The sequence below is a fragment of the Schistocerca americana genome, chromosome 1, assembly GCF_021461395.2.
Source record: "Schistocerca americana isolate TAMUIC-IGC-003095 chromosome 1, iqSchAmer2.1, whole genome shotgun sequence".
NCBI classification, from domain to species: Eukaryota; Metazoa; Arthropoda; class Insecta; order Orthoptera; family Acrididae; genus Schistocerca; species Schistocerca americana.
In genome coordinates, this window is record NC_060119.1 from 234,220,101 (window position 1) to 234,246,269 (window position 26,169).

The following is a 26,169-nucleotide window of genomic DNA, read 5'->3' on the forward strand; positions in this document are numbered from 1 at the left end:
TTTGGCTTGTGACACATTTTGGAAGCTTTGTTCCATCATCAGGTGGCAGTTCCATTGTTTAGTTTAGGTGCATTACTCCTGGGAAACGTACAACGTGAAAATATTTCTTCAGTTTCTCCCAGCATATTTTATAACAAAATGTGTTATGTTGTTGGTTGTTAGTGTCCAAAGCGTATAGTATTTTGGCAATTGACCCTGTCACCATGATCTGGTACGCTGATCAACTGACTATCTGGAGCTGTGGGAGCATAATGGTGCTCATTATTTGTTGACCTTGCGAACTCCATAAATTCTCGGGTGTGACAATCTCGTGAAACTTTTTTTTTTTTTAATTTTTTTTAAATTTTTTTTTACAACCTCTACCAGCAGGTCTGAACTTTTGAGAAGATCTGTAGTCGCTTTCTCTACCTTCAGTCAGATTAGCATCTGTCTTCCAGTACAACTTGTCCTTCATTAGGCTCAACATCTTCAGTGTGATCATTGTGGGAAAGGATCCCAGCACTGTTGACCTTGCCAGCCAGGAAGACTAAAATAGCTAGATCTTCTTTCAGGTCGCAGATGGCTATTATTCCTATGGGATTAATTTAGATCTGCCATTTTGGGGAGAAAGTCGCACAGCAAATTTTTGTACTACACTGTTAATGTCCATGATTGGAGCTGACTTTGGTCTGAGTGCAAAATTGGACCTCCTTTTCCAGGACTGAAGCAGTATTGTTGCTCATTCGCCTGGCAGTCATATTAATGATAGTTGGGCAAGGAATGCCAGTAGGTGGCATACTTTGGACACAAACAACTGACAATACACCAGTGGAGTATTTTGTTAGTGTTGAATTATCTAATATCCTGTGTATTTCCCTTGAGAACAATGCATTTAAAGTTAACATATTCACTGTTAACAAACAAAAGTTCAAATGCAGTGCACTTGAGCTAAACACCGGAACTCCACTGATTATGACTGAACTGGTAATGGAGTAAAGTGTGTTAAATATGTCATAAGTGGAAAAATTTTGAATTTTGTGATGGTTACAGTGTGTGTTTATTTATATTTGAAGCAGTCACAGAGACAATGTACCAAATGGGTGTGTGTAAAATACTGCCACTATGTTGATCCTTTCTCATGTGACTGAGTCCATGTTTCAGATACTGTGGGTGGTATATCAAGCAGATTGCTATACTTCTGGGAGAAAGTTAAGAATTTTATTTCTGCAGTGCTATAAACTGAAATATTTTGGTGGTGTAGCAACCTCAAGTAGATCATTAACCTTGTTAGAAATGGTATAGTTAAAAAAAATCACTGAGTATATACCATTAACAAATAACTCATCTAAATAAATTTTTCTCTCTAGTTGTTCACAGAATATGGCAGGCTGGCCCTTGAGGACAGTGGTACGAAGCCTTTCCAAAAACTTCAGTTCCTTGTTAGAGACTGGAGTTTCCCTTATGAGGCAGAGTACGGAGAATCTGGAGGACGCAAAATACTAGACAGGAGATTGCAGGTAAGTGTATTCACTTCGGCGTGGTCTGAAAGGAACTTAGTGACCTTACAAAATAATTTGATTTAGTAACTCATTAATAACATAAAATAATGGAAAGGCTATCACTCACCTTTAGCAGACTGATATATAGCACATAGATACAATTCACAAAACACAGTATTAACTAGCTTTCAAATCCTGTCTCTTCTTCTAGCAGAAAGTACACACATTCACACACCTGAATGTGCACCATTGTGGCGACACTAATGAGGAAGAGGGGTAGGAGGAAGGGGTGGGAGAGGCAGTGGTGAAGGAGTGATATGGGTAACTATCCCACCTACCTCTCCCCACGTCTATCAGCCGGGGCCACTGCTCTCTAATAACGAAGCAAATTGTTGTCTTTATTTTATTTAGTCTTGTATCCATAACACATTAATTACAACTTCATAACCGAACGAGGTGATGCAATGGTTAGCACACTGGACTCGCATTTGGGAGGACAGTGGTTCAAACTCAGGTGATTCACAGCACTTGACTTTCATTAACTACACTGATGGCCACTGTCTGTGCAGTGTTCAGTTTCTCAGGCAAAGTTTCTGAAGCTGAGCTTGCCTGTGGATCATACAGTGGGTGCCAGTAAGGTCAGGATTTTTTTTCTTTGGCAGTACTTAGGAAGCCAGAACATGAACCTAACATGACTGGTGCTCTGTCAGTACAAATTCCCACCGAGCGAGGTGGCGCAGTGGTAGCACACTGGACTCGCATTCGGGAGGACGACGGTTCAATCCCGCGTCCGGCCATCCTGATTTAGGTTTTCCGTGATTTCCCTAAATCGCCCCAGGCAAATGCTGGGATGGTTCCTTTGAAAGGGCACGGCCGCCTCCCTTCCCCATCCTTCCCTAATCCAATGAGACTGATGACCTCGCTGTTTGGCCTCTTCTCCCAAACAACCAAGCAACAAATTCCCATTACTCTGTCCAAAGGCAAAAAATTTTCAACCATAAATTCGTTAACAGCAGAAAACACAGCAGCACCTTCTGATAGTGTTTCTAAATTTCTAGAAAACAGTAGTTCTTCCATTATTTTCTTATTGTCCACAAATCAGCAGTATATTATTAAGTGACATTGTTGAACTGTATCACTAGAATCGTCACTCTGCAAGGCAAAAAATTGATGTTTTCAGTCTTTTAAGTGTCTGTCCTTCCACATTGTGTCATTTCTTCGATTCTATGTTGCACACTTTTGTTTGAAAGAGGTATCTTGTTTACTTTTTGCTGACGGTCTTCTCCAAAAACGATTCTGGTTGTTTCAAGAATGGAAGGTTCGATTGACAACACCAGTAGTATGAAGTTTTTATCTTCGCTGTTAAGAGAGAAATTTCATATTGTGCTTCAGTAACTTTAAAATTTTCCTACAAGGGCAGTTTTGTGCAGTTTAAAGAATTTCTTTTTCCAACAAAAATCTGTTTTGGTTTATTTTCAAATACCAGATGAGTTATGTTGGATGATGATCCAGAAGCATAGGCTTCAATGAGTTGTATCTTCATTGTACAATTTTATTTTAGCAGATATTTTCATTCACATACAAAACCAATAAAAATATTACTTACTTCTACAGAACACAACAGGTTTAGTACAAAGTTCAGAATGCAGAGTGCAGGCTGAAGAACATGTTGTCCCCAATAACTTAGTGACGTATGAGGCAAAGCTGATGCAAACAACTAAAAAAAGTGCTTGCTAACTTTAATAAGAATGTAACATTCTTGAGTTGTCCATATAACTGCTTTCTTCTCAGCTGTCTGTGCACCACCTCCCCCTCCCTCCATTGTAATTCTCTCACGCTGCTCGAGATTGGGAACTGCTGCTCTACGTTATGCTTGCAAGCGTATTAATTTAATTAATGTATGCTAATACACAGTAATTTCTTATGTCACAAGCGGATAAGTATTTCCCAATGGGACCTACAGGTTCTGTAAGTCAAGTCTATTGATATTCAGTGTTACTATCTGCCTCACCTCTGTTGTTTTGTCAGTTTTGTAGACAATGTTGCTGGATGTGTCCCGTCAGTTTTCACCTTCATTGTCTACAAAAACATGTAAAATATTTTTAATTGATAATGGTTCAGTATTGAATCCCGAAAGAACTACTGATATTAATATTGTCCAAAAACATAAATTGGGTATAAATACAGAGTGCTTGACAAATAAATTGAAGAGTAAAGTGGCTTCAGTGATTTTTATCTAGTGCCATTAGTGTGGACACAGAAAGGTTGTGTGCCACAATAACATTGCATTAGTCATTAGCTACTGAACAATTTTCTTGTGGAATTAAAATACAATATGTCAGCATGTTGATGTTAAAAAAACTGAATTTTTGTTTACACAAAGGTATTTGATTTGTACTTGAGAACACAGCAACATTAAATTACTTGAAAGTAGTTCTTTTCCTGCTTATGGAAATATTTTTTAACAAAATACTTAATTTTTTTGCTCCTATCAGTTATTATTTGTTTTTGTTGTGAAATTGTCCAACATATTAACAAAATATTGTTTCCCAGTGATTGGCTAATTTTGCCGTCTTGGGTATCGTGAAGCAACCTAGTGGTAAAAATTGATCTTAACCCAAGTAAGACACTCTGCAGTCACAAGACATCTGCATTTTGAACTATGCCACTTCAATGTTAATGTAACATACACCTGCAGGCTATGTAAATATCACACATTCATTGCATATTGTCATTTGAGATGCAGTGGGGAAAAAAAGATCTTTGGGGTAACCCACCTTCATTCCGTGTATTTATGACAGATGTATGCTTGCGATACCCTCTGATATTTTAATGTTCTGCACGTACAGTCTTAATTTTAACTATAATAAGTGTTCAGTGTACATCACATTTCACAACCAAGGCCTTTAAATATGTCTGCTTTTGTGTGTGTGTGTGTGTGTGTGTGTGTGTGTGTGTGTGTGTGTGTGTGTACCTGTCCTTTTTTCCCCCCGTAAGGTAAGTCTTTCCGCTCCCGGGATTGGAATCACTCCTTACCCTCTCCCTTAAAACCCACATCCTTTCGTCTTTCCCTCTCCTTCCCTCTTTCCTGACGAAGCAATCGTTGGTTGCGAAAGCTTGAAATTTTGTGTGTGTGTGTTGTGTTTTATTATTGTGTCTATCTACCAGCGCTTTCCCGTTTGGTAAGTCATGGAATCTTTGTTTTTGATATATATGCTGTTCACTTAATTAATATTGAAGTTGTGGATGATGACTATCCTACTACCACGTTTGCACTCATTGTGTAGTGCATTTTCCCCCTCAGACACATGCAAAAGCCCAATTGTGGGGGGTAGTAACCGCTCTTTTTATTCAGAAGTCACTGTAACATGACTTAATGTTGTCTTTTGATGGACTTGATATTTCTGGGCAATATGTCAGATAAATCTCCATAGAGAATGCTGTTAGTGTCATACAGGGTGTCCAAGATGTCTTGTTACTGTATAAGTTAACACTGAAAATATATAGTACGGGAAGTTTTTTTTATACCTCATATATATATATATTTATAAGCATATTTTTCTCATGTGCTCATATACTATTGTGTGGGTAACATCAGTAAATATTTATTGTTCAGCCTGCCAATGCGGACATTGCATTCAGAGAACACAGCAACCATTGTAATTAACGTACAGAGAAAATGCCACAGGTTGCGTATTACTTCATTTATTAACTAGCTTCACTCACCAAGTGTGAGTATCCTCAAATATTTGTTGCCCGTGTGGCAACACATTAGAGGTTTAAAGCACTGTTTGTACAATCATCCAATGGAGCCAGTTTGTTCTTTAGACCTCTAACGTGTTGCCAGCAGGCAGTTAATTGAGAGGATGCTCACATGTATTGAGTAAAACTAATCAATAAATTAAAAGTAATGTGACAGTTCTGTATTTTAAATATGTTAAAAACAAAGTTGTCTACTAGTATTGTCATGTGATAATCACACTAGAGTCCATATCTGAAGCAGGGTAATAAATGAAGTAAAACACCTCAAACTAGTATCACATTCATTACAAACACCAGCATACAGACAGACAGACGGATCAGAACTGAACTCCTGGGCAGAGTTGAGTTATTTATACAAATATTGAATATTCCTGAACATGCTATCATTACAAATGAGATGGCTGATGTCTTGATGAAGGATCATAATCCTCAACTTCAAATGTAATGTCTGAAAAGCAACAAAGGATATGATATGGCCGAAAGTAGCACTTTCATAACTTTTCCGATAGTCTCATTTTTCGCACAGGTGTAAAAATCTGTATCAAGTCGCCCACACTATGTCACTGGCCAGTGCTTGATGATGTTACAGCACTCACAGACCAGGGTCAGTAGGTGAGCCAGTTGCCCTGTATTTACAGTCCTGTTGTTGTTGTTGTTGTTGTTGTCGTCGTCTTCAGTCCTGAGACTGGTTTGATACAGCTCTCCATGCTAATCTATCCTGTGCAAGCTCCTTCATCTCCCAGTACCTACTGCAACCTACATCCTTCTGAATCTGCTTAGTGTATTCATCTCTTGGTCTCCCTCTACGGTTTTTACCCTCCACGCTGCCCTCCAATGCTAAATTTGTGATCCCCTGATGCCTCAGGACATGTCCTACCAACCGATCTCTTCTTCTAGTCAAGTTGTGCCACAAACTTCTCTTCTCCTCAATCCTATTCAATACCTCCTCATTAGTTACGTGATCTACCCACCTAATCTTCAACATTCTTCTGTAGCACCACATTTCGAAAGCTTCTATTCTCTTCTTGTCCAAACTATTTATCGTCCATGTTTCACTTCTATACATGGCTACACTCCATACAAATACTTTCAGAAACGACTTCCTGACATTTAAATCTGTACTTGATGTTAACAAATTTTTCTTCTTCAGAAACGCTTTCCTTGCCATTGCCAGTCTACATTTTATATCCTCGTTTTGCTTTTGTTGATGTTCATCTTATGTCCACCTTTCAAGACAGTGTCCATTCCGTTCAACTGCTCTTCCAGGTCCTTTGCTGTCTCTGACAGAATTACAATGTCATCGGCGAACCTCAAAGTTTTTATTTCTTCTCCCTGGATTTTAATACCTACTCCAAATTTTTCTTTTGTTTCCTTTATTGCTTGCTCAATATACAGATTGCATAACATTGGGGAGAGGCTACAACCCTGTCTCACTCCCTTCCCAACCACTGCTTCCCTTTCATGTCCCTCACTCATAACTGCCGTCTGGTTTCTGTACAAATTGTAAATAGCCTTTCGCTCCCTGTATTTACCCCTGCCACCTTTAGAATTTGAAGGAGAGTATTCCAGTCAACATTGTCAAAAGGTTTCTCTAAGTCTACAAATGCTAGAAACGTAGGTTTGCCTTTCCTTAATCTAGCTTCTAAGATAAGTCGTAAGGTCAGTATTGCCTCACGTGTTACAACATTTCTACGGAATCCAAACTGATCTTCCCCGAGGTCGGCTTCTACCAGTTTTTCCATTCGTCTGTAAATAATTCGCGTTAGTATTTTGCAGCTTTGACTTATTAAACTGATAGTTCGGTAATTTTCACATCTGTCAACACCTGATTTCTTTGGGATTGGAATTATTATATTCTTCTTGAAGTCTGAGGGTATTTCGCCTGTCTCGTACATCTTGCTCACCAGATGGTAGAGTTTTGTCAGGACTGGCTCTCCCAAGGCCGTCAGTAGTTCTAATGGAATGTTGTCTACTCCCGGGGCCTTGTTTCGACTCAGGTCTTTCAGTGCTCTGTGAAACTCTTCACGCAGTATTGTATCTCCCATTTCATCTTCATCTACATCCTCTTCCATTTCCATAATATTGTCCTCAAGTACATCGCCCTTGTATAGACCCTCTATATACTTCCACCTTTCTGCTTTCCCCTCTTTGCTTAGAATTGAGATTCCATCTGAGCTCTTGATATTCATACAAGTGGTTCTCTTTTCTTCAAAGGCCTCTTTAATTTTCCTGTAGGCTGTATCTATCTTACCCCTAGTGAGATAAGCCTCTACAACCTTACATTTGTCCTCTAGCCATGACTGCTTAGCCATTTTGCACTTCCTGTCGATCTCATTTTTGAGACGTTTGTATTCCTTTTTGCCTGCTTCATTTAGTGCATTTTTGTATTTTCTCCTTTTATCAATTAAATTCAATATATCTTCTGTTACCCAAGGATTTCTACTAGCCCTCGTCTTTTTACCTACTTGATCCTCTGCTGCCTTCACTACTTCATCCCTCAGAGCTACCCATTCTTCTTCTACTGTATTTCTCTCCCCCATTCCTGTCAATTGTTCCCTTATGCTGTCCCTGAAACTCTGTACAACCTCTGGTTTAGTCAGCTTATCCAAGTCCCATCTCCTTAAATTCCCACCTTTTTGCAATTTCTTCAGTTTTAGTCTACAGTTCATAACCAATAGATTGTGGTCAGAGTCAATCCTGGTGACATAGGATTTCACAGTCATCTGCAGTATTGCCTAGTTGAAATGGGAACTGTGTGTCTGTTGTCATTTTGGGCCTTGTGTCCATGGAGCAGAACAAATGGTGTGAGGCCTGTGTGTCATGCACTACTGTGTTATATGCACATGTCTGGCAACATCTTGTTTAAGTGTTCTGTGAAGCCATTCGTCCAGAGATGGTATGCAATTGTCTTCCCATGGGTGATGAAGCAACAAGAAATTGCCTCCGATGCTAGTCTCAATTGGAAAACTTTTCCAAGATCCGAATCACCACACTGGGTGCTCTGTGCTTCAAATGATGTATTTTACAACCAACTTCACATTTTCTGGAACACCAGCTGTCAGCATGGCTTTGGTGACAGTATAGCAGGTAAGGTAGTCGGAGCAAATGGTTATCCATCGATTATCATTTGTCGATTTCAGGAACCTTCCCAAGATGTCAAATCCAGTTTAGTGGAATGGAACTGCTGTGGATGAGGATAGTACCAAATGCATTGGAGGAAATAATGGCATGTGGTGCCATCATTGACATTCTTTGCAGTGGCTCTCACAGTGTTGAACGGGTCAGTAGGGACCTGGCCAATAATACCTTTGTCTGATTCTGTCCATGGTCTTCATGAATTCCAGGTGAACAGAAGTTGTTGGGGTGTGGAAATACATCCAGATATCTGACTGCAGAACTGGGATGATGAGCAACCATTTCAATCCTATTGGATCATCGTTCCTTTTATACAGTGCTCCGTTTATTATTGAAATTCTTTTTTGGTCAGTTCATCCTCCCTCTTTAAGTCTTCTATGGTTTTCAGCAGTACAGTACCTTCCATTTGTACAGCAGCAATGTCATTTAAACTACTGGTGACTGAAACTTTGTCCAAACTGCTGTATTGTGCAAAGGATTCCTTGTAAAGTAGTTGGTGCCTTGTGTGTGTGTGTGTGTGTGTGTGTGTGTGTGTGTGTTCGCGCGCGCGCTGAAGTACCACTGAAGTACTCCTGAAGCCTTGATGCCCTTCTTTCCAGTTGACCTTATGGATCCTTCACTCTAGTCAGCTGGCATACAGAATGGTGATCCATCACAGCAGTGAATGGTTTACAAATAAATGTGGCAAGAACTAGCTGATGGCAGAAACAAGAGTAAGGCACTCTTTCTTGTTTTCACAGTAGTTCATCTCATGGTTCCGGGTGTTCACTGAAGTTGTTGCCATTTTCTGCACAATTTTTTGATGATTGATCCAGCTACCTTCATCAGGTATTGTGAGTTCTGCTGTTATGTGTACTCTCTGCCAACCAATCTGATTGGAATCGTGCAGCACCTGAAGAGACAGCTGCATCAGTTGTTGAAATATTGTGTAGAGAATGAAAACAGTTAATAAGCCATCACCTTCTCAGCACTTTCTAGTACCTTTCTCAATTTGCACTACAACTGCTCCTATTCCATAAACCCAAGTGTTGGTGGGAAGTTCTGTCTCCGTATTCTCATTGTCAGGCTGGGAAAGGAGATGATGATAACACTTGCTTAAGGATAAGGAAAGAACTTTTTTCTCATCATTCCAGAAAAATTTGATATATATCTTTGCTGTGGTTCTTGCAGCAGATTTGACTGGGTATGGAAGTCCTTTATGAATTGCCGATAGTACAACAAATTCCGAAACAACTTCTCACATCATGAATGTGCTGAGTAGTCATCACAGCATGGCAATGGAAAGATACCTTTCTTGGTGATTACCTCCCCCCCCCACCCCCCCCCCCCCCCCCCACCCCCAGTTGTCGACAGTAGATACACACCGTGTTCTGTCTTTTTCTTTGAAAGGACCACAGGAGAGGACCAGGGAATCTATGGAGGTTCAGTGAAGTAATCTTGCAGCATCTTCCTCACTTCTTCCTGGATTACCTGTTTGGATGACGACTCTAGTTATGATTGTTGGGTAATTGATGGATGATCCTGAGTGTTGATAAAGTGTTTCACCATGGACCATTTGGTCTGTCTGTACTCCATCTCAAATTTGAAAGCATCCAGAAGTTGACTCAGAGCAGCTGTCATTCGTCTATGTTGTTCCTTGGTCATGCCAGAGCCTATACACAGTTCGATGGTAGCTTTCTCCCCTACGTTGTCTATAGTGGTATATAGTGGTAGTGAAGCACAATTCTTCATTGATGCCACTAAGTGCCCTTACTGGACTTGTTTGGCTGTCCCTGCGCACGTACCTTTAGAGATGAGTTCTGGTTTCTCATGCCAGTTAATTCTCCTTGACCATCTACAACGCTTATGATTGTCACTGGTTGTAAATTTCTTTTGTTAACCTGCTTCACAGTTTAACTCAGCATCTTGATTGATGACTGGAACTTGTCTCGTTGGTGATGGTGGGTTAATAATGTCTGCAGTGGCAAACAACCAGAACTATCTTCGTTACGTGTGCTTGTTGGGATAGCTCTGATATGCCGCAGTCTATTGCTGTTTGTGATGCCTATAAGAAGTCCCATCTGAGATGTAAGATTATGATGCCATTCTGTTGAAACAACAAATACAAAGGGCTGTGTTCTGTAGTAATTTTTGCAATACACATTCCTGTCAGCTGAATGTATTTCTCATTTGTGACTTCGTATCACAGCACATGGCCTTCATTAAATGATAGTAAGCATTGGTCATTACAGAAAAGGGAACCACTGAGTTGATTAGTGCCTGGACAGTTTGGCCTATGATGATGATGATGATGATGATGATGATGATGATGATGTCAGTGAGATTCCCTGATATCTCGGTGACTGTTGCCCGTGGAGGATTTACATCTTTGGTGAGCTCACTTCATAGATTGCTTCACTTAGTTTACATGAAGTCTGTGGCTGGGCAAATAGCTGGTACCTTTGTGTGGCATCAGGGAATGGCTACAGCGTGTTGTTGATGAATGACCTCATCCATGATACAGCGATGGGCTTCGTCCCACAATTGACTGTAATCATCTGCAGTTGTCTGGCACGAATAGAAATGTTGTGATGGTTGATGTCTGGTGGCATAGTTGTTGTTTAAAGTGCGTTCTTTCTCTGAATTAGTGTACAATGCATCCAGGTTGGCCTCAGTGGAAATACACTCCACACTAACGTGGGTTTCTCTAAATGTCTGTTCTTTTATGGGGAGTCCGACTTGGCATAGGATTTGGTGTGTGTGTGTGTGTGTGTGTGTGTGTGTGTGTGTGTGTGTTGGTCGGGAGCTGTGTTGTTTGATATGACCGGAGCATACATCAGAGTTGGCAGAGTCCATGGGCTGCTATCTCTGTTTACCTGCTCCATCAGTTCCGGTCGGCGTAAAATACTGTACGTCTTCTCTCACTACCTGGTGTGTGTGAGAGTTGAGGTTGTGGTCTTTCACAACTTCCATAAAAACTGCAATCTGTGGTCGGTCATACTACTTTTGTCTAATTATTTTCTGTTTCACTTAATCAGTGTGTTGGCACCACTTAATAAACTCCTCAGTTATTGTGACATGCTTTAAGAGAACTTGTCTTCTGCAGCTCCTTCCATCAAGGGTGAGATTTTGTCCAGTTCTGTCATATACAATGTCTGTTCAAAAAATTTCCGAACTTATCCAAAAAAAAATTCTATACTTACTTACCTCTTACTTATTGTGCATGGTCTCCTTTGAAATACTCTTCTGCACAATTGATACCCTGCTCCCAATGCTGTTTCCACTTCCGGAAATGGTCTTGGTACGCCTCTTGCTGGATAGCGCGACACACAGCCTGTGAATTTTCTTTCATCTCAACTGTCGTTGAAAATCTTCATTGTTGCAGTGGGGTTTTCAGTGTTGGAAATAAAAAAAAAAAGTCCACAGGGGCCATACAGTTCTCTTAAGGAACATCTTGTTCTCAGTAGTGCGATCCAAAAGCTGTTCGCAGATTGTGAGGCAAAGGTCTTTCTGATATTGCCTCATGAGCCGTAGGGCAAACTTGCAGCATGCATTCCGAGATGCTGTGTAAGGATTTCATGACAAGATGCAGCTGAAATGTTACATTCTTCTGCAATCTCTTGGACTGTCAGTCTTTGATTGGCACACACAATTTCATTGATGTTCCTGTCATGAGTGTCGTCTGTAGACCCCTGAAGGGCATCCTGAACAGGGGTAATCTATAACTTCTGCCCAGCCATTTTTAAACCATGTGAATGATTCATAACACAGAGTATACCTTAAGCGCTCATCACTGTAGGCTTACTGCATAATTTGTCACCTCTCTGTGAAGGTTTTCTTGAGTTTCATGCAAAACTTAATGCTGACATGTTGCTCTTCAACTCTGCCATCTCAATATTTACAAACTGTAAGACACAACATTCTTCTCAATATAGCACTGAACAATAACTAACAGACATACAATAATGAAACCTCCAGCAGTTACACATTAAACATAGGCATGTGCAGGGATGCTAACTGTGGTTCGTTCCAACACACCATTGGTGTGAAATTATGAATGTTCTGGAATTTTTTGAACAGACCTTGTGTGTGACATTGGGGCCAAAATATGTTGTATGTAGGAACGTGTTGTTTTCCTATGATGTTTGGCTCTGTTCTTGAATAGTTCTTATTATAAGTGTACTTGTTGCCAGTTGACGCCAAATGTTTCATTAAGTTCGACCTAGAATTGAAATTTATTTAGCTTGTCATTATTATTCTTGATAAATTGCTAGGCTGTGTCATCAAAGTAAAAGTACACATTTGCCACACACATCATTTCATCTCGCGTGTTGTATTTGATGACTCAGTTGAATCCTTTCAGCAATTTCTTTGTTCTACCAGCATCTCCATAGAACAATGATGGATGCCTGATGTGCAGCTGACTTCCACTAAGGCATATTATTTGAACCACAGCTTACAGCAATATTTCTCTTACGGCCACTGTTTTACCGCCTTATATGTACATATTTTGGCAATTTTGCATGATGTATTTGTGGTATTATAATACACACTATGATTTCAGAAATAGCACTAGTGTAAGAAACTTAGTTCATATTTAGAATTAAATTAACAGTTCATGCTACAGTGTTCTGACAGATGCCACAAATTGACTTAACAGCTCTTTGGATGTGATCTTTTTTTGGCCACACATACAGACTCCATATGACTAATATACCCATTACTCATCTTCTAAAAAACACCTAAAATAAATTGTAATTCTTTGTCAACCTTTCAGTATTTTAATAAAAAATGCTTCAGTAAAATTTTACTTCATTACCATAGCATGCCACCTGTATTTCTCACATGTTAAGGATATGCTATTTTTATACCGAACAGCATTTGAATCAGTGCAGGAAGGATTTACTTATTTTGTCTAGTAATGATATGATACAAAATCTTTTTTCCCCCTCCAGATTTCAAAGAAACAACACCCAGAATTGCAGTCACTACGACAACACATAAGGTCGTGTTTTTCAGATATTTCATGCTTTCTTATGCCTCACCCAGGACTGAAAGTCGCCACACATCCTGAATTTGACGGTAAACTTTCAGGTGAGTTGTTATATGTAAACATATGATGTACAGACAGTAGCAATAAAATAGTGATGTGATAGCAAGCATAACTGTGTCCATCTAATTGTATAGTAGTCCTTGATACATGTTTAGGTCCATAAATTAATGGGATTATTAACATCAGTGAAACATTTTTGAAGGAAAAAATATGTTAATAAAATTGTGAACCATGAGACAGTGATATGAACGCAAGAGAGACAATGAGTTGTAGGTGCTAAATACTGTGTTGTGTCCTGCCACTGCAACAGACAGAATATCAATAACAGTTGTGATGTCCTCATATGGTATAATGCTGGATGCACGTCTTCATATGGTAATGCTTGATGCACAACTACTTGGTGTACTATGGATAATGGTATAATGTACCCCAGGCAATATTTCCTGTAACTGCTCATGTTCTCTCTGTAGGTCACCAATGAACCTTGCTGGGAGTGTTAGAACTTAAATCCAAATGCATATATATAAAGCACCAGCTAACAAATTGCATAATTATGTAGGCACAATATCTGCATGGTGCAAAAAGAGTCAATTTACCCTAAACAATAAAAAGAGAGAGGTCCTCCACATCAGTAATAATTTAAAAATTAAAGGTTGTAGATGTAATTAAGTACCAGGGGGTATTAATTACAAATAAGAAAACTGGAACTATTTCATAGAAAAGATCAATGGAAGGCTAATGAAATGCTGAATTTTATTGCTGGAACTCTTAGAAGAAGCAAACAGATGTACTAGAGAGACTGACTATCTTCTTCTGGAGTATTTGGTTTGCAGTATGGGATTCATACTTGATAGGATTTGTGGAGGACATAAAAAAGCTCAAAAAAGGGCGTCTTGTTTCATTTTATCACGAAATGGAGGAGACAGAGCAGAGTTGGGATGGCAATCATTAAAACAAAAATAGTTTTTTACTGCGGCGATATCTTTCCACAAAATTGCAATCGTCCCTTTCCTCCAAATGACCAGATTCTCAGAATCACTCTCTGTGTTAACCCGCAATTCATCTTTAAACAGAATAGTACCTCATCTTAAAACAGAATAATACTCAGATAAGATAACTGCTAAGTCGTGTAGTGTTTTGTTGAGAGAGTACTGTTTTTTGTGGCACACAGAGCCTGTAAACCTCTGTAAGCAAACTCCACATGGTATGACAAGTAAATATAGCTCTGAGACTATTGCAAAAAAATGGGAAAGATGCTGTATTGTTATTGTTTTCTGCATTACAGTCAAATGGTTTGTCCACCTCAAATCCTCTCCACAATGATGAGACAACACTACTACCACTTCACACTGAAAGGAGCTGGCATCTAATCTGCTTGTGTCTGTATATGTGTGGATGGATATGTGTGTGTGTGTGTGTGTGTGTGTGTGTGTGTGTGTGTGTGTGTGTGTGTGTGTGTGTGTGTGTACCTGTCCTTTTTTCCCCCCGTAAGGTAAGTCTTTCCGCTCCCAGGATTGGAATGACTCCTTACCCTCTCCCTTAAAACCCACATCCTTTCGTCTTTCCCTCTCCTTCCCTCTTTCCTGACGAAGCAATCGTTGGTTCTTAATCTACTTTCCAGGCGAAATTTTCTTCTTAATATAAATTTTATGCTTTGCACAGAATCACTGTTGTGCATATTTCATAAACTGTGCATTTTGTAATGAAGTATCACTTTTTAATCTTTCCTATCTTCACCGTGTCATTTTGTGTTCGCGAGTAAGAATGAAAATTTTACTTCCTTACCAAGATAAACAATTTTCCACTACAATAATGAAATATATTTTCCATTGTTATATACCTTGAAATAGTAGTCCGCACCACATTCTCTCTCATTGACCATTTTGTTGGGTGCCACAAAGTGTGGTGTCGTGAATATGTACATGTGAAAAAGTAAAGGCCACATGCTGCTTATATGCAGTTACTATCAAATTCATGTCATTGTCTATCATTGCATAAGAGATCGTGAAAGTCACAGTAAAGGTATAAGTAGGCAGCCTGATAAATGAGTTATTCTCTGTTTTGAAAAACAAATAGTTACTACAAGAACAGATGAAAATTCACCAGGAAGTGATGCATCCCACTGACTTAGTAAAATAATTAACCCATTGAATGCTGCCAGCATCTGACCTTGCCTGTTCTAGTAACAATCCATTTGTGAAGTAAAGAGCTCCCCAACTTTATGTGAAAGTTGTAAAATTCTCTCACACCCAGTCCTCCTCCTTACTTTCCAAGATCTCTATGGTGCCAGGATGGGCAGTCATTTTAACAGATAAATGAGTGACAATTTTTGTCTCTGATTACCCTGTTCCCTATTAAAAGCTGTCCAGCCATGTGAACCAAGGTTTTCTGTGTTAAGCAAATCCTACCTGTCTGCTTAAGAGAGATGATGTAACTGGTGGTTGAAGTATTAACCAATGAAGGCCTATCAGTGTAGCCCATAGTATGCACAACTGCGGTTCCCATTTCTCGTCACCAATGTGTCAATGCTAAACATATGCTAGAGCAAATTGGCTTTAGACATGGGAAGTTCTCTGGCCAAGTTTTGAACTTACTTCAGCTTATTGTAATGTACTTTGGGAAAAGATTATTGTTGATATAGATTCTACTGGCTTGCCTGACACCTGTGATTCAGGAAATCACAAAAAAGTGTTGCAGAAACACCAGTTGACAAAGGATTTCTGTTTGCATTGTTATTGTGGTCTTCCTTCAGAACCAGAAATTATTCCTCCTTGCAGGCCCAGGGGTTAGAATAGGTTCAAGGTATTCCTGCACATCATAAGAGGTGACTAAAAGGAGGCTCTCACCTTTTGGCCTTTGTGATGGTCCCCTGTAGGGTTTGACGTCCATTTTTCAAAATTTTCCCAAAGAGCGAGCCAGTTGGGGAAGGGCGCCTTACATGGTGCATCGTGGGCGCCTTACATGGTGCATCGTGTCCATTATACATTGAAATCTTTAGCCCACTTTCTCATCGTGGCATTGCAGTCCCCCCTCATCCTCCACCTCTTCAGCGAGGACACCTTCCTGGGTGCATTTTCTTCCACCCACTATGCAGTGTTGTTTTCGGTGCCAACAAGGACCATGGAATTCTTTGTACCTCATATCCAGCACAGTAGCCAGTCCGTTTTGGGGGGGGGACCGCCATGTAACCTGTTGGTTGTAGCCCCTTGACTATACAGGGATTGCTCTCCTGATGCCTGTCCCGTTAACTCCCCAGGTATGCCAAGGAGTAGATGCCTGTCGCCATGGGCCATTGGGACTCCCGCCAGTGGCCATCCTGCCAGCTGGCCATTGCTGCAGCTGGGTGGCACCCGTGGGGAGGTCCCCTGGTCGGACTGGGTAGCATCAGAGCGAATGATGCGCAATGAAGTGTACCATGTCATCACTTGCTGGTGATCAAACACCAGCAGTCTCTAAGTGTTCCAAGTCCCAGGACAATGCAAGGAAGTTTGGTCCTAAATTGTCCACCTCCCTGGCCACACCATGGGAGTAAAGCCAGGCTAAGGATGGCAGCGAACCTTATTCCTCCCGGTACCTCGTATGTAAGAGAGCTGATGGGAACTCCTTTGTCTTGATGAAGCCTCAGTCTTTTGTAGAGCATTTAGAGGACAAGTTTGGGGATGTGGAGGGCTTGTCCAAAATGCGGTCAGGGTCAGTCTCGATAAAAACATCATCCTCCGCCCACCCATAGGTATTACTCACTTGTGACGAGCTGGGGGGTGATTCCATTACCGTCATGCCTCATAAGAGCTTAAATATTGTCCAGGGTATTATATTCCACAGGGACCTTCTTTTGCAGTCTGACGACGAGCTGCGCACCAACTTAGATCGACATGGAGTTCATTTCGTCTGGTACATCCATCAGGGTTCGAGGGATAATAGGGTTGCCACTGGTGCCTTCATCTAGGCCTTCGAGGGTGACACATTACCCTAGAAGGTCAGGGTGATGGTCTACCGCTGTGATGTCAAGCCATATATCTCTCCCCAATGCGGTGCTTTAAGTGCTGGAAGTTCGGCCATATGTCTTCCCGCTGTACTTCCAACATTACATGTTGTGATTGTGGACATCCATCCCATTTCAATACTCCTTGTACCCTGCCTCCCATCTGTGTCAACTGCGGAGAGCATCATTCCCCTTACTCACTCGCTCACCAGACTGCAGAATTTTACAGTGAGAAAGGAAAATCATGGAATACAAGACCCTGGACCAACTGACCTACACTGACGCCAAGAGGAAAATTGAGCGCCTACATCCTGTGGCTATGACCTCTTATGCCACTGCTACGAGAACAGTTGTAGCCCCATCAGTTCCACGAGTTCCAGTCAGCTCTCAGAGCTGGAAGACTACACCTGCCCCCTTGATGATGGGGGGCACTTCCCTCCCTGTTGCTCCCGCACCACCTACCTCAGGAACACTGTCGTCCCAACCATTGGGGACACCAGTCCCCACTTCTCAGCTGGAGAAGTGTAAGTCTTCTCCAGTTCCTCTCGCTAGGAAGGGGTCCCTTGAGTCATCCCTTCCCAGGTTTCTGCTAGTGGGAAACATGACACCCACCAGTGGCTAAAGAGCTCAAAAGCAGCTGGTCGTAGGTCATCACGCTCATTCTCAGTCTCGGAGACTGAGCCAGTGAAGTCCTCCCAGACAGGGAAACCCAAGGAGCTGCAACAGAAATTCAGAAAGGAAACCCCCAAGACCAAGGGAATTGCAGTGGCACCCACACCACCACTGTCTACAAGCTCTGCGTCTGAGGATGAGGTGAAGATTCTGGCATCTGCTGATGACCTAGATCTCGCCAGACCCTCAGACACAATACATATAGCCTGTTCAGAAAATAAGTCTGTGGCAGCAGGTGACCCTGAGGCATCGACTACCTCATTGAGTGTTTCATGCCTTCCCTGTCTCATGATCATGTCATCCGCCAGTGGAATTGCGGCGGTTTTTTCCACCACCTGGCTGAGCTATGGCAACCGTCAAGCTTTACACCTGCTTTCAGTATTACTCTCCAGGAAACATGGTTCCCAGCAATACGGACCCCTACCCTTCGTGGCTACAGGGGATATTACGAGAACCACGGCAAATATAATAGTGTGTCAGGTGGACTTTGCGTCTATGTCCTGAACTCGGTATGCAGTGAGCCTGTGCCCCATCAAACCCCTCTTGAAACTGACTGCAACGTATCTCTCTCTCTCTCTCTCTCTCTCTCTCTCTCTCTCTCCAGGTGCTGTGGTACCCCTGAACGTATTCGCTGCACTGATTGATAAACTCTTTAAACCTTTCCTGCTTTTGGGAGATTTTAATGCCCATAACCTCTTGTGGGGTAGCCCCATGCCTACTGGCAGTGGCAGAGATGTCGAAAATTTACTGTCCCACTCGAACTCTGCCTCCTAAAAAATTGGGGCTGCCACACATTTCAGTGTGACTCATGGTAGTTACTCGGCCGTTGGTATATCAATTTGCAGCCCAGGACTCCTCCCATCTATCCACTGGAGAGCACATGATGACCTGTGTGGTAGTGACCACTGCCCCATATTCCTGTCACTGCCCCGGCGTCATGCCCACGGATGCCTACCCAGATTGGCCTTAAACAAGGCAGACTGAGTAGCCTTCACCTCTGCTGTCATCGTTGAATCTCCCCCACGTGAAGCAGCACCATTCCCTAGAACACCTAATAGCCTTTAAGCGGCTCCGCACCTGCATTCGGCTGCTTATAAGACTGCGGAAACAGGAGTTTTGGGAGAGGTATGTGTTTACCATTGGGTGCTATATGACACCTTCCCAAGTCTGGATGAAGATCAGATGTCTCTTTGGCTACCAGACCCCAACAGGTGTCCCTGGCATTAACATCAATGGCATGCTATGTACCGATGCAAACACGATTGCCAAGCACTATGCTAGAGCCTCTGTGTCGGAGAACTACACCCAAGCCTTTCGCGCCCTCAAATGGGGGATGGAAAGGAAAGTCCTCTTGTTCACTACACGCCATAGTGAACCCTATAACACCCCATTTACAGTGTGTGAGCTCCTCAGTGCCCTTACACATTGCCCTGACAGTTCCTGGGCCGGATCGGATCCACAGTCAAATGATTTAACATCTCTCGTCGGACTACAAGTGATATCTCCTCATCATCTTCGACCGGATCTGGTTCGATTGTGTCTTTCCATCGCAATGGTGGGAGAGCACAGTCATTCTGGTGGTAAAACCCTGTGAAAATCCGCTTGATGTGGATGGCTTTTGGTGCACCAGCCTCACCAATGTGCTCTGTAAGACGCTGGAACGTATGGTGTGTCGGCGGTTGCGTTGGCTTGTGGAGTCACATGGCCTACTGGCTCCATGTCAGGGCAGCTTCCACCAGGGTCTCAGACACCTGCTACTGATTTTTATCCAGAATTTCCTGTACCTCTGTACTTCCCTTGTCCAAATTGGTGCCTCCCATAGTTCCCCCCATATCCAGGAGAATGGGGTCCCGCAGGGCCCTGTATTGAGTGTATAACTATTTTTTAGTGGCCATTAATGGTCTAGCAGCAGCTGTAGGGCCATCTGTCTCACCACCTCTGTATGCAGATGACTTCTGCATTTTGTACTGCTGCACCAGTAGTGGTGTTGCTGAGCAGCGCCTACAGGAAGCCATCCACAAGGCGCAGTCATGGGCTCTCGCTCACTGCTTCCAGTTTTTGGCCGCTAAGTCGTGTGTCATGCAGTTCTGTCAGCGCTGTACTGTTCATCCAGAACCTGAACTTTATCTTAGTGATGATCCATTCACTGTAGTGGAGACATATTGATTCTTAGGACTGGTTTTTGACGCGTGATTGACTTGGCTGCCTCACCTTTGTCAGCTTAAGGGGGAGTGCTTGCAGCACCTCAGTGCTCTCCGCTGCCTGAGCAACACCAACTGGGGTGCAAATGACCCTACGCTGCTGCACCCTTGTTCAATCCCGCCTTGACCATGGGAGTCCGGTTTACAATTCGGTGGCACCCTCAGCATAGCGTTAACTCGACCCAGTGCAGCACTGTGGTGTTCGCCTAGCGACGGGAGGTTTTAGAACGAGTGCAGTGACCAGTGTCCTTGTGGAGGCTGGAGTCCCTCCATTGTGGATCAGACGTGCACAACTGCTCGCCAGTTATGTTGCACACATTCATAGTTCTCCTGAGCGTCCGAATTACTGTCTCCTTTTTCCCACCTGCGGCAGTTCATCTCCCACATCGGCGGCCCAGGTCAGGGCTCGGATTGCGGTTCGCGTGCGATCCCTTCTCTCCGAACTGGGGTCTTTCCCTTTACCATCTCCCCTCCAGGTCCATTCACGTACATCTCCATGGCGTACACCTCAGCCGAAGTTTCGTCTGCACCTTTTGCATGGTCTTAAGGACTCCGTTAACCCCGCCACTGTCCGCTGTGATTTCCTCTTGATTCTTGACATGTTCCGGGGATCGAGTGAAGAAACGCTTGAACATCATTTATCTAAGAAAAGTGACTGCCTGAGTGTAAAATAATTTTCATTCTAATATTAAACATCCCCACCAGAATATAAACCCAATTTATCCACGCAATATAGTTATTTTTCATATATCATTACTTGAGTTAGTTGGCCACCGTGTCACACTCGTTAATGATTACAAACTTGATTCTTGACCTTGTAAAATGTTTTCTGTGGAAGTACAGATGTACGTCTGGATGCTTTGTCCTCAAATGATAGCAGTCTGTAAACACCAGCTTTGTTGTGCTTTGACTGTTGCTGTATATCACGTCGTACATTCATTGACAGAGATCAGTTGCAGCTGTTGAAGCCAGAGTGCTTGCTGCTCTGTCAGAGTCACTTCCATGTATTCTGCATCTGCCATAAAAAATGCTACATCTCACTATTTACTTGAATTTCAAGCAGGACTGCTTTTTCTGGAACCAAAAAATGCCTTTGTCACAGAAACATAGTTGTAGATGTGTAGTCCATTGAAGACACTTTGAAACTCCTTTCATAAGAAACAAATGTTGGTTTCCTAGATCTTTTGGAACGTTGGCTTGTTTGCAGCGTACGGAATTTGGATTTTGCCACTTGCACAAGATATGAAAGACATTCTATTACTTGTCTGTACGGTATGTTGCTATTTCTTCCAGTAGGGCTTTTTAACAGATTTTGCATTCACTTCAGTGGGAGTTCTCACAGGTCCAATATTTGACATTAAAAGTAATCTAATACTTCACTGATTTATTTCCTTTATGTTTCATGATGTCTTATTATTTTCATGTCAACATATTGCTTCACTTTATCAAAACCTTTCATGCAAATTTTCGCTTCATCTTTTTTTTACTTTCTAGTTTGTTGTGTTGTTGTGGTCTTCAGTCCTGCGAGTGGTTTGATGCAGCTCTCCATGCTACTCTATCCTGTGCAAGCTTCATCATCTCCCATTACCTACTGCAACCTACATCCTTCTGAATCTGTTTAGTGTATTCATCTCTTGGTATCCCTCTACAATTTTTACCCTCCAATACTAAATTGGTGATCCCTTGATGCCTCAGAACATGTCCTACCAAACCGATCCCTTCTTCTAGTCAAGTTGTGCCACAAACTTCTCTTCTCCCCAATCCTATTCAACACCTCCTCATTAGTTATGTGATCTACCCATCTAATCTTCAGCATTCTTCTGTAGCACCACATTTTGACAGCTTCTATTCTCTTCTTGTCCAAACTGTTTATCGTCCATGTTTCACTTCTATGCGTGGCTACACTCCATACAAATACTTTCAGAAACGACTTCCTGACACTTAAATCTATACTCGATGTTAACAAATTTCTCTTCTTCAGAAACGCTTTCCTTATCATTGCCAGTCTACATTTTATATCCTCTCTACTTCGACCATCAAGAGTTATTTTGCTCCCCAAATAGCATAACTCCTTTACTACTTTAAGTGTCTCATTTCCTAATCTAATTCCCTCAGCATCACCCGACTTAATTCGACTACAATCCATTATCCTCGTTTTGGTTTTGTTGATGTTCATCTTCTACCTCCCTTTCAAGACACTGTCCATTCCGTTCAACTGCTCTTCCAAGTCCTTTGCTGTCTCTGAGAGAATTACAATGTCATCGGCAAACCTCAAAGTTTTTATTTCTTCTCCATGGATTTTAATGCCTACTCCGAACTTTTCTTTTGTTTCCTTTACTGCTTGCTCAATATACAGATTGAATAGCATCGGGGAGAGGCTACAACCCTGTCTCACTCCCTTCCCAACCACTGCTTCCCTTTCATGACCCTCGACTCTTATAACTGCCATCTGGTTTCTGTACAATTTGTAAATAGCCTTTCGCTCCCTGTATTTTCCCCCTGCCACCTTCAGAATTTGAAAGAAAGTATTCCAGTCAACATTGTCGAATGCTTTTCCTAAGTCTACAAATGCTAGAAATGTAAGTTTGCCTTTCCTTAATCTAGCTTCTAAGATAAGTCGTAGGGTCAGTACTGTCTCACGTTCCAACATTTCTACGGAATCCAAACTGATCTCCCCCGAGGTCGGCTTCTACCAGCTTTTCCAATTCGTCTGTAAAGAATTCGCGTTAGTATTTTGCAGCTTTGACTTATTAAACTGATAGTTTGGTAATTTTCACATCTGTCAACGCCTGCTTTCTTTGGGATTGGAATTATTATATTCTTCTTGAAGTCTGAGGGTATTTCGCCTGTCTCGTACATCTTGCTCACCAGATGGTAGAGTTCTGTCAGGACTGGCTCTCCCAAGGCTATCAGTAGTTCAAGGCTATCAGTAGTTCTAATGGAATGTTGTCTACTCCTGGGGCCTTGTTTCAACGTAGGTCTTCCAGTGCTCTGTCAAACTCTTCACGCAGTATCATATCTCTCATTTCATCTTCATCTACATCCTCTTCCATTTCCATAATATTGTTCTCAAGAACATCGCCCTGTATAGACCCTCTATATACTCGTTCCACCTTTGTGCTTTCCCTTCTTTACTTAGAACTGGGTTTCCATCTGAGCTCTTGATATTCATGCAAGTGGCTCTCTCTTCTCCAAAGGTCTCTTTCATTTTCCTGTAGGCAGTATCTATCTTTCCCCTCGTGAAATAAGCCTCTACATCCTTACATTTATCATCTAGCCATCCCTGCTTAGCCATTTTGCATCTCCTGTCGATCTCATTTTTGAGACGTTTGTATTCCTTTTTGCCTGCTTCATTTACTGCATTTTTATATTTTCTCCTTTCATCAATTAAATTCAGTATCTCTTCTGTTACTCAAGGATTTCTACTAGCCCTCGTCTTTTTACCTACTTGATCCTCTGCTGCCTTCACTGTTTCATCCCTCAAAGCTACCCATTCTTCTTCTACTGTATTTCTTTCCCCCATTCCTGTCAATTGTTCCCTTATGCTGTCCCTGAAACTCTGTACAACCTCTGGTTCTTTCAGTTTATCCAGGTCCCATCTCCTTAAATTCCCACCTTTTTGCAGTTTCTTCAGTTTTAATCTACAGTTCATAACCAATAGATTATGGCCAGAGTCCACATCTTTCCCTGGAATTGTCTTACAATTTAAAACCTGGTTCCTAAATCTCTGTCTTACCATTATATAATCTATCTGAATCCTTGTAGTATCTCCAGGGTTCTTTCATGTATACGACCTTCTTTCATGATTCTTGAACCAAGTGTTAGCTATTATTAAGTTATGCTCTGTGCAAAATTCTAACAGACGGCTACCTCTTTCATTTCTTATCCCCAATCCATATTCACCTACTATGTTTCCTTCTCTCCCTTTTCCTACTGTCGAGTTCCAGTCGCCCATGACTATTAAATTTTCGTCTCCCTTCACTACGAGCTAGTTGGCATATAGGCTTGTACTACTGTAGTAGGCATGGGCTTCGTGTCTATCTTGGCCACAATAATGCATTCGCTATGCTGTTTGTAGTAGCTTACCCGTACTCCTATTTTTTTTATTCAGTATTAAACCTACTCCAGCATTACCACTATTTGATTTTGTATTTATAACCCTGTATTCACCTAACCAAAAGTCTTGTTCCTCCTGCCACCGAACTTCACTAATTCCCACTATATCTAACTTTTACCTATCCATTTCCCTTTTTAAATTTTCTAACCTACATGCTTGATTAAGGGATCTGACATTCCACGCTCCGATTCATAGAACGCCAGTTTTCTTTCTCTTGATAACGACGTCCTCTTGAGTAGTCCCTGCCCGGAGATCCGAATGGGGACTATTTTACCTCCGGAATATTTTACCCAAGAGGATGCCATCATCATTTAATCATAAATTAAAGCTACATGCCCTCGGGAAAAATTACAGCTGTAGTTTCCCCTTGCTTTCAGCCGTTCGCAGTACCACAACAGCAAGGCCGTTTTGGTTAGTGTTACAAGGCCAGATCAGTCAATCATCCAGACTGTTGCCCCTGCAACTACTGAAAAGGCTGCTGCCCCTCTTCAGGAACCACACATTTGTCTGGCCTCTCAACAGATGCCCCTCTGTTGTGGTTGCACCTACGGTACGGCTATCTGTATCGTTGAGGCATGCAAGCCTCCCCACCAACGGCAAGGTCTGTGGTTCATGGGGGGGGGCTGAAACAAACTAAAAGCAAAATTTCTAGTTTATTTCATGCAAATATTAGTATACTAATATCTCCACATGCTATAAGGAACAAAATTACTAATTTTTCAACAAAATAATATAAGGATCAGTTCTCCTTTTTCATAGTCCTGTTTCAAGAATCGTATTATTCAACTTCTAGATTGCACTTTTGGTTAACCTGCTACAGATCATACAGTTGTCTGTAACAATCATAACAGGTTGCCTTCTGAGCACATCTCTGGTTGTGACGCATTAATTTTAGAGGCAATGGTGTCCCATTCCCTGTAGAAAATGCGGAGGGGAGAACATACCATATCTGAAATACTGGTTCTCCAGTTACTTGTGCACTAAGCAGGCACCCTAGTTCCCTCCTTTCTTTCATTGTATTCTGTCTTTCACTCTTTTTGTTTCCCAATTTCAGAAATTCGTTCCTTACGTTTTTCCCCCCATTTGTTCATTATTGTGCCTCATGTTGGCCACTCTTCCCCCCCATAGATACTTAATATTAGTTTGCCTTGTCATATATTAGACTCATTTATCATGTATAACACTTAACCTCTCAGGGTTCCAGATCTTTATTGTTAATAGCATTATGTTGCCAATTTCCATACATAATATTGTCCTTCAGTGGCCCCCAACAAATTGTTGATACAGATGATCTCTTTTTGTTTAATCTCATCATAGGGAATTCCGTTCATCCCATTAGTATCTATGCAGGATGAGTGAACACCTGATCTTAACTACTGTCAATATCTGTATTGCTGCCTCCAGGTAATAGTTTTTCCCATATGCATTGTGCTACACAGGCTTATATGGCAGACACATATTAGGGGAAAAAACACAGAACATAGTTTTTCTCTCCTGTAGTAAGGTATGAAGGGCATTTGAGATTGAACTATACATGTCCCAATGGTTGATACAGCCACAGAACTGAAAAGAAATGTGTGGGTGTGTTTATATGTGCAGTATTGTCAGTCAAAATTTAAATTTTAAGAGCCATTAATACAAAAGGTAGCTTGTGATGCTATGTAGATCGATTATCATTTTCTGTCTTTGAAAAGTAACTGAAAGGTGACCTATGTATGTGATCTGTCTTTCCAGTTGAATTTTTTTGTAACTTGTAGCATGTTAACTATGAAAATTGTAAAATTGTTACA

The 26,169-nt window shown here is 41.6% G+C and overlaps 1 protein-coding gene across 4 annotated transcripts in view; it reads left to right on the plus strand.

The window, feature by feature from the left end:
* Positions 1-26,169, plus strand: part of LOC124619345 (atlastin) — a 134,288-nt gene that overhangs the window by 102,682 nt on the left and 5,437 nt on the right. For all 4 annotated transcript variants that reach the window (XM_047145790.1, XM_047145703.1, XM_047145960.1 and 1 more), the window contains exons 5-6: positions 1,347-1,496; positions 13,310-13,448. In XM_047145790.1, coding sequence (XP_047001746.1) covers positions 1,347-1,496; positions 13,310-13,448 — 289 coding nt within the window. The remainder of the gene's footprint in view (positions 1-1,346; positions 1,497-13,309; positions 13,449-26,169) is intronic.